The sequence below is a fragment of the Tilletiaria anomala genome (genome assembly GCF_000711695.1).
Source record: "Tilletiaria anomala UBC 951 chromosome Unknown K437scaffold_106, whole genome shotgun sequence".
Classification (NCBI taxonomy): Eukaryota; Fungi; Basidiomycota; class Exobasidiomycetes; order Georgefischeriales; family Tilletiariaceae; genus Tilletiaria; species Tilletiaria anomala.
The window spans coordinates 22,986-39,304 of NW_013546916.1; the positions used below are offsets into that span (position 1 = coordinate 22,986).

The 16,319-nt window shown below is 56.8% G+C and overlaps 6 protein-coding genes and 1 non-coding gene across 7 annotated transcripts; 4 read left to right on the forward strand and 3 right to left on the reverse strand.

The window, feature by feature from the left end:
- Positions 1–529: 529 nt before the first annotated feature.
- K437DRAFT_206942 (guanine-specific ribonuclease N1 and T1) lies at positions 530–797 on the forward strand (the record flags this gene model as incomplete). The annotated part of the gene is made up of 2 exons (XM_013385538.1): positions 530–641; positions 718–797. Coding segments are annotated over 2 exons (192 nt in total), but the record flags the coding sequence as incomplete, so codon positions are not given.
- A 234-nt stretch (positions 798–1,031) lies between these two features.
- On the reverse strand, positions 1,032–2,830 carry K437DRAFT_259105 (WLM-domain-containing protein). Its single transcript, XM_013385539.1, has one exon. The coding sequence runs from the start codon at positions 2,591–2,593 to the stop codon at positions 1,283–1,285; it is 1,311 nt and encodes a 436-aa protein (XP_013240993.1). The 5' UTR covers positions 2,594–2,830; the 3' UTR covers positions 1,032–1,282.
- A 422-nt stretch (positions 2,831–3,252) lies between these two features.
- Positions 3,253–4,777, forward strand: K437DRAFT_270325 (uncharacterized protein; the record flags this gene model as incomplete). The annotated part of the gene is made up of 3 exons (XM_013385540.1): positions 3,253–3,282; positions 3,348–3,711; positions 3,798–4,777. The coding sequence occupies 3 exons, from the start codon at positions 3,253–3,255 to the stop codon at positions 4,775–4,777; spliced, it is 1,374 nt and encodes a 457-aa protein (XP_013240994.1).
- A 71-nt stretch (positions 4,778–4,848) lies between these two features.
- K437DRAFT_12587 (uncharacterized protein) lies at positions 4,849–8,946 on the reverse strand. The gene is made up of 4 exons (XM_013385531.1): positions 8,643–8,946; positions 5,322–8,582; positions 5,169–5,262; positions 4,849–5,084 (listed from the first exon to the last, which is right to left on the reverse strand). The coding sequence occupies exons 2-4, from the start codon at positions 8,507–8,509 to the stop codon at positions 4,920–4,922; spliced, it is 3,447 nt and encodes a 1,148-aa protein (XP_013240985.1). The 5' UTR covers positions 8,510–8,582; positions 8,643–8,946; the 3' UTR covers positions 4,849–4,919.
- An 879-nt stretch (positions 8,947–9,825) lies between these two features.
- On the reverse strand, positions 9,826–12,799 carry K437DRAFT_276053 (uncharacterized protein). The gene is made up of 3 exons (XM_013385541.1): positions 11,358–12,799; positions 10,353–11,289; positions 9,826–10,275 (listed from the first exon to the last, which is right to left on the reverse strand). The coding sequence occupies exons 1-3, from the start codon at positions 12,630–12,632 to the stop codon at positions 9,908–9,910; spliced, it is 2,580 nt and encodes an 859-aa protein (XP_013240995.1). The 5' UTR covers positions 12,633–12,799; the 3' UTR covers positions 9,826–9,907.
- A 367-nt stretch (positions 12,800–13,166) lies between these two features.
- On the forward strand, positions 13,167–15,745 carry K437DRAFT_264592 (DUF1605-domain-containing protein; the record flags this gene model as incomplete). The annotated part of the gene is made up of 8 exons (XM_013385542.1): positions 13,167–13,203; positions 13,285–13,696; positions 13,754–13,828; positions 13,887–14,272; positions 14,594–15,381; positions 15,440–15,562; positions 15,627–15,646; positions 15,703–15,745. The coding sequence occupies 8 exons, from the start codon at positions 13,167–13,169 to the stop codon at positions 15,743–15,745; spliced, it is 1,884 nt and encodes a 627-aa protein (XP_013240996.1).
- A 472-nt stretch (positions 15,746–16,217) lies between these two features.
- Positions 16,218–16,319, forward strand: K437DRAFT_t54. The gene has a single exon. It is a non-coding gene; the product is annotated as a tRNA-Pro (tRNA).

Genomic DNA, 16,319 nt, shown 5'->3' on the forward strand with positions numbered 1-16,319 from the left:
CGGACCGATATGCTGATAAATGCTAATTACAACCCTCTTTCCTTGTCAACGCTCTAATTAAAGGCCTGACTTATTCCACCACCAAAGTCACTCTTTCTCTCTCTCTCTGTGCGAGGCAGGACGAGACGAGACTCTGATGGGCAGCAGTAGGAAGCGTGTATGTGTGTCATGCTCGCACCACGGTCCATTCCATCGTATCGCGGGGTCGCGTTGACATGTTGTACTGTTAGCTGATGATTGATAGATAATTCCGGCTAGACGGCCCCCCCTTTTCCCTTCCGGCTTGACCCCCACAGCCACTTCTTTTCCCCCTACCTTGCCTAGCCTCGCATCGTCTGCCCTTCCCCCCTTTTTTAACCACCCACCATGCAGTTCGCCACCCTCGCCGCGCTCTCCATCTCACCCGCCATCTCCGCGCTCGCGCTCTCGGCGCACGCCAGCCCGATCTCGCAGCTGCAGCCCCGCGCTCCGTCGGTTAGCTGCGGCGGAGCGCAGTACAGCAGCAGCCAGGCGCAGCACTGTGTCGTCCTCGCCAACTCGGATGGTGCACCAGTACAACGACTACGAGGGCTTCAACTTTAGCGGCACCTGCGGGGACAGCACGTACGAAGAGTACCCGCTCACCAGCAGCGGATACACCGGTGCGTCTTGCCAGCCAGGCCGAGCGCGCCATCTCCTTTTGTTGACACCCTCACCAACTTTCTGCCTGCTCGACAGGCGGCTCCCCCGGCCCGGACCGCTGCGTCGTCGGCGCCAGCTGGGGCGACTTTTGCGGTGCCATCACCCACGTGAGTGCCATCCCCTTCAGAGACCCCCGTATCATTTCGCGGCAAGGAAGGCTCACTCACATCCCACCGTGCTCATCTCGATCTTCCTGCACGCCCCGCAGACCGGCGCTTCGGGCGTGAGGATCAGGAGGATCTGCGCGCACACGAACCGCACACTGATGATGGATCGACGACCGCTCTCCCCGTCCAGAACAACTTTGTCCAATACGACTACTGAGCGCCTCCCCGATGAGGGGTATGTTGCATGAGCCGGGCGGGCCATGCGTTTTCCATGGCACCCCCAAAACTGCTTTCCTCGTATCCATCCACATTCATCCATCGCATCATGTCATCTACATATCTAATGGCCATTTGAGCCTGCCAATCAATCCCTCTGTATAGCATAGCGAATCGCCTCCCTCTATTGTCCATTCCATGCTCCACGCGCGCGCGCGCACGTGTACACCAGGCCCCCGAGCCGGAGCAGGGCTCATCTCGTCCACACAGTACAGCAGCTAGCCCGGCCGGATCGCGCCGCAGCCACGGCACATCCAGAAGCCGCCCAGGTCGCCGGTCATCGGGAAGTCGCACGCCGCACACTGCCATCCATCCGGCGTCGCAGCCGCTGCCTTCCATCCCGGTGACGCTGCCGGGTCCTGCGTGGGCGCAGAGAGCGCCCGCCGCGCCGCGTCGCACGTCGTGCACCGCAGCGCCTTGGCCGCGTTGCGCAGCGCGCACGCCGAGCAGAGCCATGTCGTTGTGCCGCTGCTGCTGCGCTTGCCATCGACGCGCATCTTGTTTTGCGACGGCACGCCGCGCGTGCCAATTATGACGACCGAGTCGTCATCGTCGCCATCCTCAGAAGACGAACAAGAATCGTCGAGGAAGATGACTTCATGCTCATCTTGCGCTCTAGCTCCTTCGCTGGCCTCCTTGTTAGCCCGCGATCTTGCATGAGGCGGGGACGGCGCGGCAAAGCGCGGCGGCAGCTCGTTATCATTGAGGATCCACACGTCCGGCTCCTCCTCGTCATCCTCGATCCGGATGACTCGAATGCCTTGGATGGCCTCCTCGTCTTCTGCCTCCTGCACCGCGCGCGCGTTGTCTGCCGCGCTCTCCGGACATGCGGCCGGGATGTGCCTACTGCGCCGCTCAGCGGCCTCTGCTGCGAGCTGCGCCGGTGTCTTGCACGCCGAGCCGGACGAAGCCCCACCGCCGCCGCGCTCGTGCTCGGCAATCCTGCGTCTCTGCTCGGCCTGTTCGGCCGCACGTCTGCGCGCAAGCGCCATCGCCGGCTCGCGGCTGGGGATCGACCCGCCGAGCCGGAATGCCTGCCCGGTGAACGCCTCGAAGCTGACGAAGCCCTTACGCTTCAGATCCCAGTACTCTTCCGTGAGGTTGCCGAGAAGCTTGAAGAACATCGCGTCGTGGGGCCCTCGGGCAGTGTGCGTCAGCTCGTGGAGCATGGTGTGTATGACGTCCTCCTCGTCGAGAAAGGCGTCCGGGCTGTGGTTCCAGCGCAGGCGCAGGCAGATCTTCTGGCCACGGTTGACGTTGATGCCGAGCAGGTTATCTTGCTTGGGCGAAAACTCCGCCAGCAAGGGCAATACCCAGCCGTGACTGGCCATCAGCGGCTTGACGACTGCACCGATCCGTCGCAGAATCTGCAACGCCTCCTCGGCCCTAGGCATCTTCTTGAGCGCGCGGTACTCGCGGATGCGAGGCGCCGACGCGGCCGTGCCGCTGCCACTCGCATGGGCAGACTCATAGTGGCTCGTCACGAGCGGTTGGATGCCTTTGAACTTTCCCTTGCCATCGACCACCATGTTGGGCCATGTGGCAAGCAGGAGGCGAAGCGTGCATGACAGCGCTGCACCGCCATCGGCTGATCGAGCGAGCAGTGTGTTTCTGGCACTCGCTCACGTCCACATTGCGCGGCGACTCGCAACGACAGCGAAATCAGGCAATCTATCCAAGCTCAACTGCGCTGCAGGGAGAGTGAGGTGTGGCTGGCGCACTCGTCGCGTTTAAAGGAATGTGAAATCCAAACTTCTTGATGGCACACGCTGTGGGCAAGGAAAATATCGGGAAAGAGAGAGGTTGGTCTTGGATCTGTTTAAGGATGCTAGAGTCAATGATGGACCCGAGAGAGTCATGCAGTGCCGCCGCAACACTTCTGGCGTCATTCAACTCGGCTCACGTCGACGCCGTACAAAGCAATACTGCAGATGTATGCTATGCCCTCATCCACATCGACGATGAACACCCAGCCACGCTGAGCGTACATAGCAGCTCGTCCACATCCACGAGCTATCTCAAGTCGAGGGGTGGAGGACAGGAGAGCCGGCCAAGATGTCGTTCGTCGCCGTCTGCCCGTAGCGCAGCAGCCCGCAGTCATGTCCAACTCCAGCTGCATGGCCGTCCCTTTCTCTCCGCAGTCACCCCCAGTACGACCGCCCTGTTCGCCGTGCAGGAATCCGCGGCCATGCCTCGAGAAGAGTCAGATGCCGAAAGGGTGAGCATGCTCCTGTCTGACCATCTTGAAAATCGCCCCCTGACACGATGTGCGCGCCCCCGCAGGCCGAGCGGCAGGCTCGGCTATCGCATGCGATGGGTAAGCTCTTTCTCTCCGACCGTATAGCCAAGATGGAAGACGAAGCAACCACGCTCGAACTCCGTCGCAAGCCCGCTGCTTCCTCACAAAAGGGTCCGTCACCGTCTCATGGCGCAAACAACTCGACCAAGTCTCGGGGCACAGGTAACAGCGAGGGGATGGCCCACGGTGACAGCAGCAAGAGGGGCCCGGGTCGGGGCCTACGCCAGCAGCAGCCGCAAGGCCCTATCGCAGTGCGCATCATCGATGTCAGCTTGTTGATTTATTCTCTGCGCACGTTGCATGATTGGATCAAAGAGAGACGGTATCGGCTTGTCGTGCCACTCGAAGGTGAGGAGGCATCTCCTGCTGCGCAGTCATGATCACTGCCCATGCAACCCCATGATCTGAGTCAAGACCTTGTGCCATCTCTACAGCGCTGAATGTATTGGACGTGCTAAAGAAAGGAGACATGGCGATCAACATTGCAGCTCGTAAAGCTATGCGCTTCCTTGACGAGCGGATCATCTCCCTACCGAACACGGCGTCATCATCGGACACTTTCCGACCCCAAGGTCAGCAACCGCAGTTCGTCGTGCAGAACGACACGGAGCGCATTAATTGGAGCGATATTGTGGCTCACGTCAACGCCGGACATATTCCTGCTGTCGACTCGCGTGTTCAATTACACGTCGACCCGTCCACAAACGAAGCAGCCAAAGCGCAAAGCATACAGGCTGCAAATGACTTGCTGGTCGAGCTGATCTGGGATGAGACCGAGGAATCAGGACGGTCTGTTGGAGCGCCAAGACATCAGAATAAAGAATTGTTGCAGACGAGCAATGCAGCTGCACAGAGTAGCTCGGAAAGCAAGCCGAGCAATGACGGCACCGCGTTTTCCTCTGGCGGCGGCATCGACACAGATGCACCTTTGCATGTGCGCGAAACACTCTCCTGCTTTGCATGGTGGGAGTGTAAGCTACGCTACAAGATGTACGGTTCCAGCTCGGCAGCGCAGCAAGCGTGCGCAGCGAACGATGACAAGGATACCCTGGCGCTGGCCATTGCTCTCCCTCCGCCAGACTCTGATGATCTCATTACGCCAAGGCCAGCAGCAGAGACAAGGGACGTTGCGGTTTCTCGCTTCCACATTCGCGCTGATGGAAGGCTCATGAAGCGTTACGCCGAAGAAGCGGGCATGAACGTCATCGTGGCGCCCACCGCGGCCAGCTGGCTGCAGATCGCACATGCCGGCTCCGAGGTCAGCGCACACAGCAGCGACGAGCAGCCCAGACCGGCGAAGGGGAGACCGGCCGAGCGGAAGCTGCGCAAGTCGGCCGCTGCTGTTGCCAGCCTTGCAAAGGAGGACCGCGCTTATGATCGCGGTAGCACGCCGCAAATCATCTTTTCGAAGTGAATGAACCAGCGCCCGAGTCGATGTAGCTTATCATGTGTGCTCATATCATTTGCATCGTCCGTCTGGGCGCCAGGTGGGAATCTCACATACAAAGGGAACTTGTGAGGAGAAATGAGATGACAAATCGGCATGTATGAAAACTTTAAAGCTGGATTGCGATGATCGAAAGGATGGCAATCAAGCATGCTACAGCAATCGGGCTGCTTGCAGTTGGCGGTGCAGCATTAACGATCTCACCGATGGTAAGGCGGCCGTTCTGGAGTGTCGGACGCAGACGGTTGTTGCTGCCCGGACCGTAGATACCCGTCTAACAGGAACAACGACAACGAAAGGCGTGACGGCCAGTTAGCACAAGCACTCGCTGTGAGGAGTCATCGCTGTTGAGACTCACAACATTCTTCTTGTGGTAGTCTCGGCGTGCGGCGCCAAGCATCAGTGCAAAGCTGAGTGCCTCTGGGCTCGTTGGTCCTGGTACGTTGAATGCGCTGAGAATTCTAGCTATCAGTCGCGCTGAATGCAGAAATTCTTTCAGGGCGCGACTTACAGAGCATCTACGGTCTGCACAGAGGGGGCAAAGTGCCCAAACTCGTCTAATTGATTAGACGTGGCCTGGTATACCTGCTCAGCAGCGTCGATGTATGTCGCCGAGTCCGCTGCCATGCTCGCAAAGCGGAAGGTCGAATCTGCATCGCACATAATAAGGACGAACTCATCACGCGTCAGCGATGGCTCCGCGCAGTACAAACACTCCCAGTGACGAAACCCACAAGCCAGAAGCATCGAGCCAGCCGCGTCTCTGAACGTGCGTGTGTCGTTCATCGAATTATGGAAGAGCCCTGTGCTGTGGTCCTGCAGCGGATACGCAGCATCCAGCAGCTGCGAGGTCCAGTTGAACAGATCCGCTTTCTGCTGCAGCATGGCACTCGAATGCGAGCTCTGAGCGATGCAGGCCAGCGTCCGCAGGAAACCAGCTGCAGCCCAGCCATTGCCCGTAGCCCAGAGGCTGCTGTCGAGCCAGGTGCTGTTCGAGGCGTCCCAGATGTGTGAAAGTAGGCCGGAGGGCTGAAGCAGCGCTTGTCGGTAGAGCCGCAACTGATCGTAGGCTGTTTGCAGCAGCGTCTGGTTGTCGTACACCAGACCATACACTGCGAGCGAGGAGACCATGTACAGCGAGTCGGACCAGATCTGTATATCACTGTTGCGTTGACTGATGGCACCGTCAACGGTGCGGTTGGTGCCGGTCAGGATAAAGTCGAGCTGCTTGGTCGCTCCTTCGACATAGTAGCCTTTTCCCGGAGTGTGATCGACGATCTGGCCATTCTTGACGGCCGCGAGCAGCACCGGAACAGCGCAGATGGACGAATCGAGCGAGGATCCAGCCTCAAAGTCCTCCTCTCCCGTTACGCGGCTGCAGAGCCTGCCCCGCGAATCTTGCGCGGCGATGGCATGGTAGGCTATGTTTGCAACGTCGCGTGGCAAGCCGCTGGCAGACGGATCCAAGTTGCCGGCGCGATAGACCGGCCCATTGCCTTCGCCTGCAAAGTAGTTCCAGTTCGAGCTGTCGAGCTCGAGCAGCGCGGCGGCAGCAGTGCCTTGTACCCAGCTTGGCCTTTGAGCCGAGAGCAGTCCTCCCCGAGCTACAGAGATCATAGTGACATTCGGCTCACCACTGTTGCTGGCGCGGGGATATAGCTGGTGGTATGTGGCGTCCGAACTGGCTGCCTGAGTCGTCCCGGCCGTTGCCAAACCAAGCACGCCGAGCATTATCACGCTCAGCGCCGTAGCTCTCCCCACAGCACTGTGACGTGGGTGCTTGCGCGACGAAGGCGATGACACTGCACTGCCCAAAGGCTCGACATCGATGACATCTGCCCCGGTTTTGCTCTCAACAATCACCAGTGTGCCATTCGTCCTGAACGAACCAATATCTCCGGTCGACACCCACAGGTCATCGCCTGCCTGGACACCAGTCTGCTCTGGCGACTGCGGCGCGACGGCGACCGTTTTTCCCCTCAAGCGCACTTCGCCAGCAGGGTCGACCGGCCAGCGAGTTTTGATGAATGCAACGTCGCGGCCCTTGACAGCCTCGATCGTGTACCTCTTTTCGCCTCTGGAGGTAGGTGTTTCGACGAGCTTAATCTCGACAGAGACGCTCGGCGGACCAACGTGATACGGCATGTTGATTCCGACATCGAACGCCTGCAGGTCAGCGGCGTGCGAGGTGGCGATAGGTGCGGTAATGTAGGCCGGCGCCTTCTCAGCTTGATCGGCTACGTATGCGTCCGAAGGCAGGTAGGCATGGATGATCGCACCACCGGTGAAAGCTCGCAGTATATCGACAGTATTCTGACTGAGCTGTTTGCCAACTTCATCAACGACGGTGATGCTGCGCAGCTTGTCAATATGCGATGAGCGACGCAACGAGTTGAAGTGGAAGCGATCCCACATAGTGTCTGTGCCGTTGACGCCATGTCGGAGCGCATACAATTTACTCCTGCTCGCGTACAGGCCAACACCTAGCGGTGACTTGGCCGACAAAGCCGTCAATGAGGTTGCGAGGCTGGCAGCGGCGAGCGGCGCCGTGTACAGCATGGATGTCTCGGGCGCAGCAGCCAATGCCTTCGCCCAATCACCTTCGCGAACATTCTGCACATTTGCACCGGTGTACAATGCTAGTAGGAGTATCACCAGACCTGCAGGTGTATGCGCCGGCGAGAGCAGCTCTCCTCCCTGGTCAACGATTGAAGGACAATTCACGAGGATGCTGTCGGCCCGCGTCGGGATCTTGTCTGCAGAGAATGCTCCAAGGTGCGCCGTCACGCCGGCCGTGAGCGCGCCGTTTGCGATCGGGACCCAGCCCGATTGCATGCCACGCGAGCTCCACCAGTGCGCATAGACGCTGTGGAGGTCTGGTGCAGCTTCTTTTGCGGTAGTACTGCCAGTTTCTCCGACAGGGGCAGAGTCGCAGACCTGCTGCAGCGTCATCAGACGGTGGCATGTGCCGGCTGCAAGGTGCTGGGCTTGTTTGAGCTGCGATTCGTCAGGGAGGACGATGATGGCGGATGCGTCCAGGAGGCTCCAGTGCAGGAGCCTCTCTATTGAGGATGCTGTGGCGAACGCAGCTGGGAGGGTGCGTGTACGCGAGCTAATGCTGGCCGGAAGTATGACCGGAGCCTGGCTAACAGGGGCAACCGGAATGACGAGCAGCGAGAACGCCGCGTTCTCCGCTGGCGTGAGAAGAGCAATACAGGACGACAAGCTGTCTTCATCCGCACATACGGCGCATGCCAGAGCGGGTGCGTTGCACAGCTTCTCGAGACCCTTTCCGAAGCGCTGAGCAGTGGCCAATATGTCATCTGTTGACGTCTGTGATCCGTAGATACGCATCCTGACACTCTGTGCACCGGCTGACTGCGCCTGGGCGCCGCTGCCTGGTCCAAAGGTGCCCGTCACAGCGCTTGTCGCGCCACCAAGCTTGAGCATTTTGCCGACGTTATCAGCGCCTCTGCGTGGTCGACCAGCCAGGTCAAATCCTGGCGGAGAGTTCGCGTTCCGGAAGATGGCGGATTCGCCATTGTGCCGGACACGCGAAACGTCCGCTTGCCGTGTGAGAATGAGCGGGTGCAGTAAAGGCTGAAAAGACTGCGAGGTGTAGATGGATAGCAAGAGTGTAAGGATGATGCAGAGCAGTAGCACGAGCGTCGTGTTGTCGATGATCAGCGAGAAGCCCATCTTGAAAGCACCTCTGGCAATCTTCTTAAACGGCCTCTTTGGGACTCGAACGAGCGCTGGCCGATGGTGGCAGCTAGTATATGAAGGTCAAAAATAGTCTAAGGACGTGCAATGAAACCGCTCTACGGAAAACACTTTGACTTACAAATCACCTCTCTTCGAACTGGGTCAGGCTCGGGGACAAACGAATAGACCAAAACTCCTCTCACGCTTCGCGCCTTGCTCTTGTCGACTTGGTTTGCGCCAACCGCCAGCTTCTAGAACACCACTCTCTCGCGTGTCTATACGCTGACGTGCCGCTGCGGGGCAATGCATAAAACTTCTCGTCAAGTTGCCGGGTGCCACAGAATGCCACAGAAACGCCAAGGTTTCGGACTGCGGCTCAGCGACGTTTGTCACGCTCACTCCTGATCACGAACCTTCTCCGGTGAGCGGTCTGCGTCGGGCTTCTCGCACTGCGACAAAGGTCGTCCACAACTTCTCCGGCTTCGACTATTCAAAGGACGTACTCGGTCGGCTACTGTGGCCAGTTGAAAGGTCGCCGTCTCCTGCAGAATTGCAGAACACTTCTACCTACCTGTCACTTGTTTCTTTGGCGTACCTTCGCATCGATCGCCTCTCGAAATGGCTCTTCGCAGGCGGGCACATGGAACCCAAATGACGTCGGCTCCAGCGGCACCGCTGCGGCAGCCGGCAGCGGACTTGGTCCAACAAATGTTAGACCAAGGCACTGGGACTATATGAGACAGGATCGCTGACAGCCAAGCACGGCCCAAGCCTCTTGACAGCTCAGCGGATATTTAACAACCCTACATTCACGAATGTGAAGTGGGTACTGTGAGATATGTGCCTATGCCCGATTGCCGCTTCTCCGCTGACTGCTCGCAGCGAATTGAGGCCCTGCCGACTTGCGAGACCTCGCCGCCGAATGAATAGTGCACCGGAAGTGCCAGGTGCGTGGGCCGGAGAGCGTAAGTAATAGGTGATGGGGTCTCTGCTCCCGGGCCTTGCACGTCACAGCCCGTGCCTGTTGTGCGGCGGACAAAAATAGTCAGCATGTTGGCATTATCAGCACCTGAATCAAGCCAGACGCCAAAAAATCCGAGCCTCTCCTTGAGCCCAGCTTCTATTGTCAGTTAGATGTTCTGACGGCGAAGTGTCGACCGCTGCATTGCAGTCTGCTAGCTCAGCTTGGGAAGATTGCGATGCTGACGGTTCTGGCGCTGACTAACAGTTAGTTGACGTCGCATAAAAACTGAATTTTGCCGTGCAGGCCAAAAGTAAGCGGATAAGCTGTCAGCGAGGGTTCCAGATGTGGCATGTGAATACAACAGGATATCGTACATGTACGTGTGTGATTGATACACGGGTCTCAACATGAAAGAACGCAGCAACACTTCAGCCATGTACCTCGATGCCTCCTTGCGGTGCCTGCTGTTGCTGCGGATGTTCTCCCTCCTCGTGGCCTCCCCAGTCAACAACGTAATCCTCCGCACGCGCGAGCACACGCCTTGCGAGCGCATTGACCAGCTTGTAAACGATCAGCAATGCCCTAGCGATGCCAATGACGACAAGCGCAAACAGGATGATCGACGTGATCGCCGCTGCATCTCCACGTCCACCGCCGCCGTTACGCCGAGGGGAGCGCGTCATGCGTGCAAGACCGCGACCCATGCCGAGGTTCAGATGGAAAGGGCCAAAAATGGATAGGCCAAAAGTCAGGTTGATGAAAGAGACCATACCGATTAGAGAGAAACCGAGAGAGACTGTGATGTAGCGGGAAGAACGGCCGTGAGAGCTGGAGCCTTGCCATTTTGAAGCAGAAACAAACGTGGCCACTCACATCGCAACAATAACTTGTCGACCCAAGCAGGCCTTCCAGTTGCTGAGCGCTTCTCTGCCTTCTTTTTCAGGGCCTCACCCTTTTGTTGCTTGCGTTTTCTCGCGGCGCGCTCCTTTGCTGACTCCGCTTCTCGTGTTGGACGTACCGCGCGCACAGCAGGGTCATATTGCGCAGCGGTACGCACATCGTAGCGTTCATTTTCTTTTGATTCGACCCTTGTGCTTGCGCCTTCAAAAGCTGGCTGGGGGTCGGAATTCACCCCTGCTGCCGGCGCTGCTGCTCGGTCCTCCGCAGGCGCCTGACCGGGCCAAAAGCCGTCCGGACCATACTTCCAGTCGTGAACGAGCGCTTTCCACCAACCGCGTTGCTGCCCCGAATCCTGAGCCACAACAGCGTGCTCTCTCTGCTCTTTACCACCAAGGACGACTTGCCTGATGGCCTGCGTGCTTTCGCCGCTCACGACGCTCCGCACAGCAGACTTCATGAGATCATACCAGCCAGCAGCGTCTGAATAACCGCCGTAGCCGAATGGCCCTGCGCCAGCGATGACCCAGCCTCCACCTGACCAAGAGTAGTGCGGATTGTACTGGTCAGCGTAGCCGTGTCCATCATCATCCTCAGTACCAAGCAGCCATTCGCCCCAGGTCTGCTCTTTTCTCTTGCCTGTAGCTTCACCAGCGCCAAGTACAGCGTTGCGGACGTCGTCATCGAACACTCCCCACCGTTCGATAGCTGTTCCTGCCGCCCAACCGACGCTCCAGATAAGGCTCAAGAACAGGCTGATGCTCAGTAAGAAGAGCAGAGGGCGCGAGTTGGCCATGCCAACAAAGCGTGATTTGCGGAATCGGTACGGTGCACCGCACTGGTCGCACGCGATTGCCGAGCTTGAGCGAGAAGAGAAGCGCCGCCAAGAGTCCAGGCAAGAAGAGTGAATGAACTACATCGTGAAGATCCTATAGCGTCAGCGGCTGTGCCTCACAAGAGCAGAACCGACCGTGCATGTACCTTCATTGTGCCTTTACACTTGCAAGGACTAATGAGTCGACCCATGTCTTTGCCTTTTTCATTCTTGGAGCCTGCACCTTCAAAACAGATTCGGCAGATGACTTGCTCTTGTTGTTCGCGAAGGAAATCAGCTTCTTCCTGCGCTCTTCGGCGTTCCTCCTCTGTGCGACTGGTGTCTTCATCCTCCACGTTGTTGGCTCTGGCTTCTCGAGTGCGCCTTTGCAGATGCTTCTCGGATGCTGCATCATATTTATTTTCAGGCGCCTGCTTTTGGTCCCCATGTTTACTCTCGCTAACTGCCAGCGGCCACGCAGAGGGCCCCACTGGCGCCCTTTTTCTCGTGAGGCGCCCGACAACTTCTCCGCTGTGCTCGATCCTCCACTCGTAGGCAGAATGATCGATCAAAAGCCGTTTGAGCCTACCCACGTCATCGACAGACCAATTGGCCGGAACATAGCCGAGCACTGGATGCCGATTCCAGGATGTACCCGAGAGGCTGCTGGATTCAGCGCGTGGAAAACTCAGTTCCGGAGGTGGCAGCGGCAGCTGCGGCGCCTCGCCAGTTGCTCTTTTGGCATCCGCATCCGACTCAGGCTCTTCCGCACTGTCTTTCGCAGTGAACAGTGTCGTGCCGAAACCTGGAGGGAAAAGCGTTCGAGTCCTACTGTAGCGGGATTCATTTGGTACCTCTGCGCCTGTAAGGACACACAAGAAGGGTGCGTCCTTTTGAGCTGGAGTAGGACTCTTCCCTGGGGTTCCTTGACCACGCTCTCGAAGCCAGTCGAGTCGCCATCGATGGCGATGACTCTCGATTTGCTCGTAAAAGCCTTTTTCACCAGTTTCGGTCGGGGCCGTCGGGTGAATGGACCCGTCTTGCGCTCTTTGCGGATTCTGGTGCTCCACGGTGTGCTCGCCACCGGTGTCGGTCTCTCCATCTGCGACGGTGTGCCAGCCGTAGGCCAGGGAAGCAGCGTTAGGTAGCTCTAGAAAAGGGTCTTCAGGGAGTTGCTGATCTGGGAGGCGCTTTGAAAGTGCTTCAGGCCCAGTCCAGCCTGGTTTGCTTGAGGAGCTGTGACGGCCCGCCTGTGGGGTTGCGAGGTTGTTGCGAGAGTCGCGATGCCGTAGGCCAGCGCCTCCGGATACAGACATTTCGGCCCTATCATCGATGTGTGTCTCAAGGCTAACGAAAGTGCCTGGCAGGTCAGCTGCATTGGCTTCGTCGGCGCTGCTACGCAGCGAGTCGGTCGAAATGCGTATTGGGTATGACGAGGGCATCGTGACCTGAATGCTGCCGTTACTCGAAGTCTGCGTGTCTCACTTCCGAGCCGGTGCACCATTCAATTCATAAGGCAGGTGACGGAGGCACCGGACGGGATTCAAGCTGATGATTGGTTAGTTGGTCCAAGTTCAAAGGAGGACGATCTATATAATTCAACCTCCAGGCTTGACCCAACGTGGAGTCCGCATTGAGGTTCGATTATTACGTTGCCGTGTTCCACGTGTCGTCAAGAGCGAGAGCTTAAGAAGTCGCCGACGAATTCGCCGAAATCATTGGTGCGATCAATTAACCCACGTCAAACGAAGTATAAACTAAATCCCGATTTTACGGTCCATATACTACCCTGTCTCCAACGTCCAAGGACGGGTTAAACATCACGCAGGCAATCACTCACATAATGCACAACACAGAAGAGTGAGATCAGAAGATTCGATTCAAATCGTTTCGATTGAGCACAGAACCGGCTGCTCGATGACAGTTGGCCACGGGTTTCCAAGCCGCCAAGCAGGTCATCCTCAAGCCGGCAGAGCATGGCTCATTTCTGGAAACCTGGCACAGCACGGCCAGGTAAGTCTTATATACCCCATTCTCGGAAACCAAGAAAGACAGCGCTAAAACATGTTCAATTTCGGATACATGAATGGACAGGGTCTTCGATTGACCGCAGTACCGAGACCGAGTCAACAATTGATCCTGGCGCCGTACAAAATGCTTTGCGAGGCCAAACCAGCATTCAAGCACAACGGGAGAGTCTGCCGATCTTTGCGCATCGCTCCGAGCTGCTTTACACGATTGAGAAACACCCAGTCGTGATCGTGATGGGGCAGACTGGCTCCGGAAAGACCACTCAGCTTCCTCAGTACCTGCTTGAGGCTGGCTGGGCCGGCAGTGGAGCCATTGCTGGCGCGCCGAAGTGTATCGCCTGTACACAACCACGGCGCATCAGTGCGATCAGTATTGCGAATCGTGTGGCGCAAGAAGTGGGAAGTGTGCTAGGCGATGAAGTGGGATACACGGTGCGATTTGAGGATCTTAGTCATCCTACACGAACAAAGATCAGGTACATGACGGACGGCATGCTTTTCAGAGAATGCATGCGTGACCCGCTGTTGAGCAGGTACAGCGTGATCATGGTGGATGAGGCTCACGAGAGGGGCGCATATACGGACCTGTTACTTGGACTGCTCAAAAAGTGAGTAAGGCTTTAGGCGCCCTGAAGCTTTGGCGCTTACTGTCTTTGTATTGCACAGGATCCGGCGGAAAAGGCCCGAGCTGCGCCTGATCATCTCGTCCGCAACCTTGGAAGCACAGATGCTGCTGGACTTCTTCAGCGAAAATGATACTTCCTCTGATCCATCCACGAACTTTAACGGAAAGAAGCGCAAGCGCCAATTCAGCGACGATCCAGAGCCTGCGGAAAACCATGCGCAGCCAGAAGCGTGCATTATCTCGCTTGAAGGGCGTTCGTATCCTGTTGACGTGGCATATATGGACAATGCGCCAGAGGACTATGTCCGCGCTGCCGTCACTACGGTATGGGACATTCACAGGCAAGAAAGCATGCCCGGTGATATTATGGTCTTTTTGACTGGGCGCGAGGAGATCGACACTTTCCTGCAAATGCTAGCGGATCAATGTCTCACCCTGTCTAGGGAAGCCGATTCCATGACGCTATTGCCGCTTCATGCCGGACTGACCCTTGATGAACAAGCCGCTGTTTTTGCTCCGGCTAGGCAAGGAAAAAGAAAGATCATTGCAGCAACGAATATTGCGGAAGCGAGCGTCACGATTGACGGTGTAAAATTTGTGGTCGACTGCGGTTTCGTCAAGGTAAATGCGTGTGACACCTGGTCCTTGGGAAAAAAGGGGGCGGATGGCAGCTGAAAATATGTTTCCCATATGCAAACACAGGTTCGAAATTTCAATCCGCGGACTGGAATGGATGTTTTGGCTGTAGTATCAGAAAGCCAAGCTTCGGCCACACAACGAGCCGGTCGAGCCGGCCGCACTTCGCCAGGCAAATGCTTCCGGCTTTTTCCCGAATCCGTTTTCAAGTCGTTGCCTGTACAAACATTACCGGAGCTGGCGCGCACGGACTTATCCCTACCTGTGCTGCAGCTCAAGGCACTGGGGGTCGACAATCTTGCGCGCTTCGAATGGCTCCCTCCGCCTCCACCGACAGCCATGCTTATTCGTGCGCTTGACTATCTCGCTGCACTCGGCGCGCTTGACGAATTCGGTCGGCTCACCAAGCCACTCGGCGAGCAGATTGCTGAAATGCCAATGGAGCCCAGTCTAGCGAAAGTGATGCTCGAGTCCGCGAAGTATCGTTGCGGCAAGGAGGTCCTCACAATCGCCGCTATGACCAGCGTCACCTCGCCCTTCATCATTCCGGATGAAGGACGCTCGCGAGCAGGCGCGGAGGGCGAACTGGAACGCCGAAAATTCGTTGCAGAGGAAGGCGACCACCTGACGCTGCTCAACGTATACAATGCATTTGTCAACCCTCGCGTTGGCAAGCAATCTGCAAAGTGGTGCAGTTCGCATCGGCTCAACTTTAAAGCACTCAGTCGAGCGGTGTCTATTCGTGGCCAGCTTGAAAAGTATATGAAGAGATTCAAGTTGCCGCTCGAAAGCTGTGGGGGCGACCACACGCTTATACGCAAATGCCTCGTGTCCGGCCTGTTTCGCAATGCAGCCAAGATGCAGCCGGACGGTAGCTATCGCAGCTCGAGGGAGCAGGCGGTAAGTCGATAAGCAATGAAGCTGTGTATGCCTCTTTTTGACACCAATCTCGGAGCAGGTCCTGCATGCGCACCCGTCATCCGTACTTTTCAACCGTAATCCGTCGACCAAATGGGTCATTTACAACGAGGTGGTGGAGACGAGCAAGCGCTTCATGCGCGACCTTACAGTGATAGACGAGGTAAGTCAAGGTTTCTGAGTACTTGCAGCAATGTTCCTCAATCATTTTACTTGATTGCATACAGGACTGGCTGCTGGAGCTAGCGTGAGTTCGATGACGCTGTATAGCCTTTCGTTGCTGACTGAAGTTCACCCATACAGACCACATTACTATGAAGTCAAAGATAAACGAGGGCGCCATTGACAAGTCATAAACGCCCCACCGCGGACACCTATTGTAACATTTATAGCAAACAGCACATGATCTTGGGACCATGTTGAATGGGCCATCGCTCATGGGTGGAACTGAATTTCCAGTCTTGCACGCTCTATTCACATACACCGAAGTTTGATTGTTTTGGAGAAATAAATGTATAATATTGTAGCAAAGTGTAGTTGTTGTTGTAACAGGTATAAGTGACAGGCATAAAGCACTTCAATGCAAGCTAGCAATATAGACCTTGGGAATCGCCGAACCCCTGCTCACCTGCAGACATCCAACCAAATAACACCTGGGGTGAGCCCAATGGCCGCGCACGTTCAGGTAAAAGGGAGCGGGGGAAACGAAGGTGATGAGTTGTAATAAGGAAAGGGTGTACCGAGAGGCAACCTTAGCGGCATTTCGCGAACTTGTTTGAAGAATACAAATAGTACTACTAAAGCGAAGTATGCATCGTGCCTACATTGTATAGTGGTCATTATGCCTGCTTTGGGTTCTTGTGTTTAAACACCTAACACTCGATTGCAGGAGGTCCTCGGTTCGAATCCGAGTGTAGGCC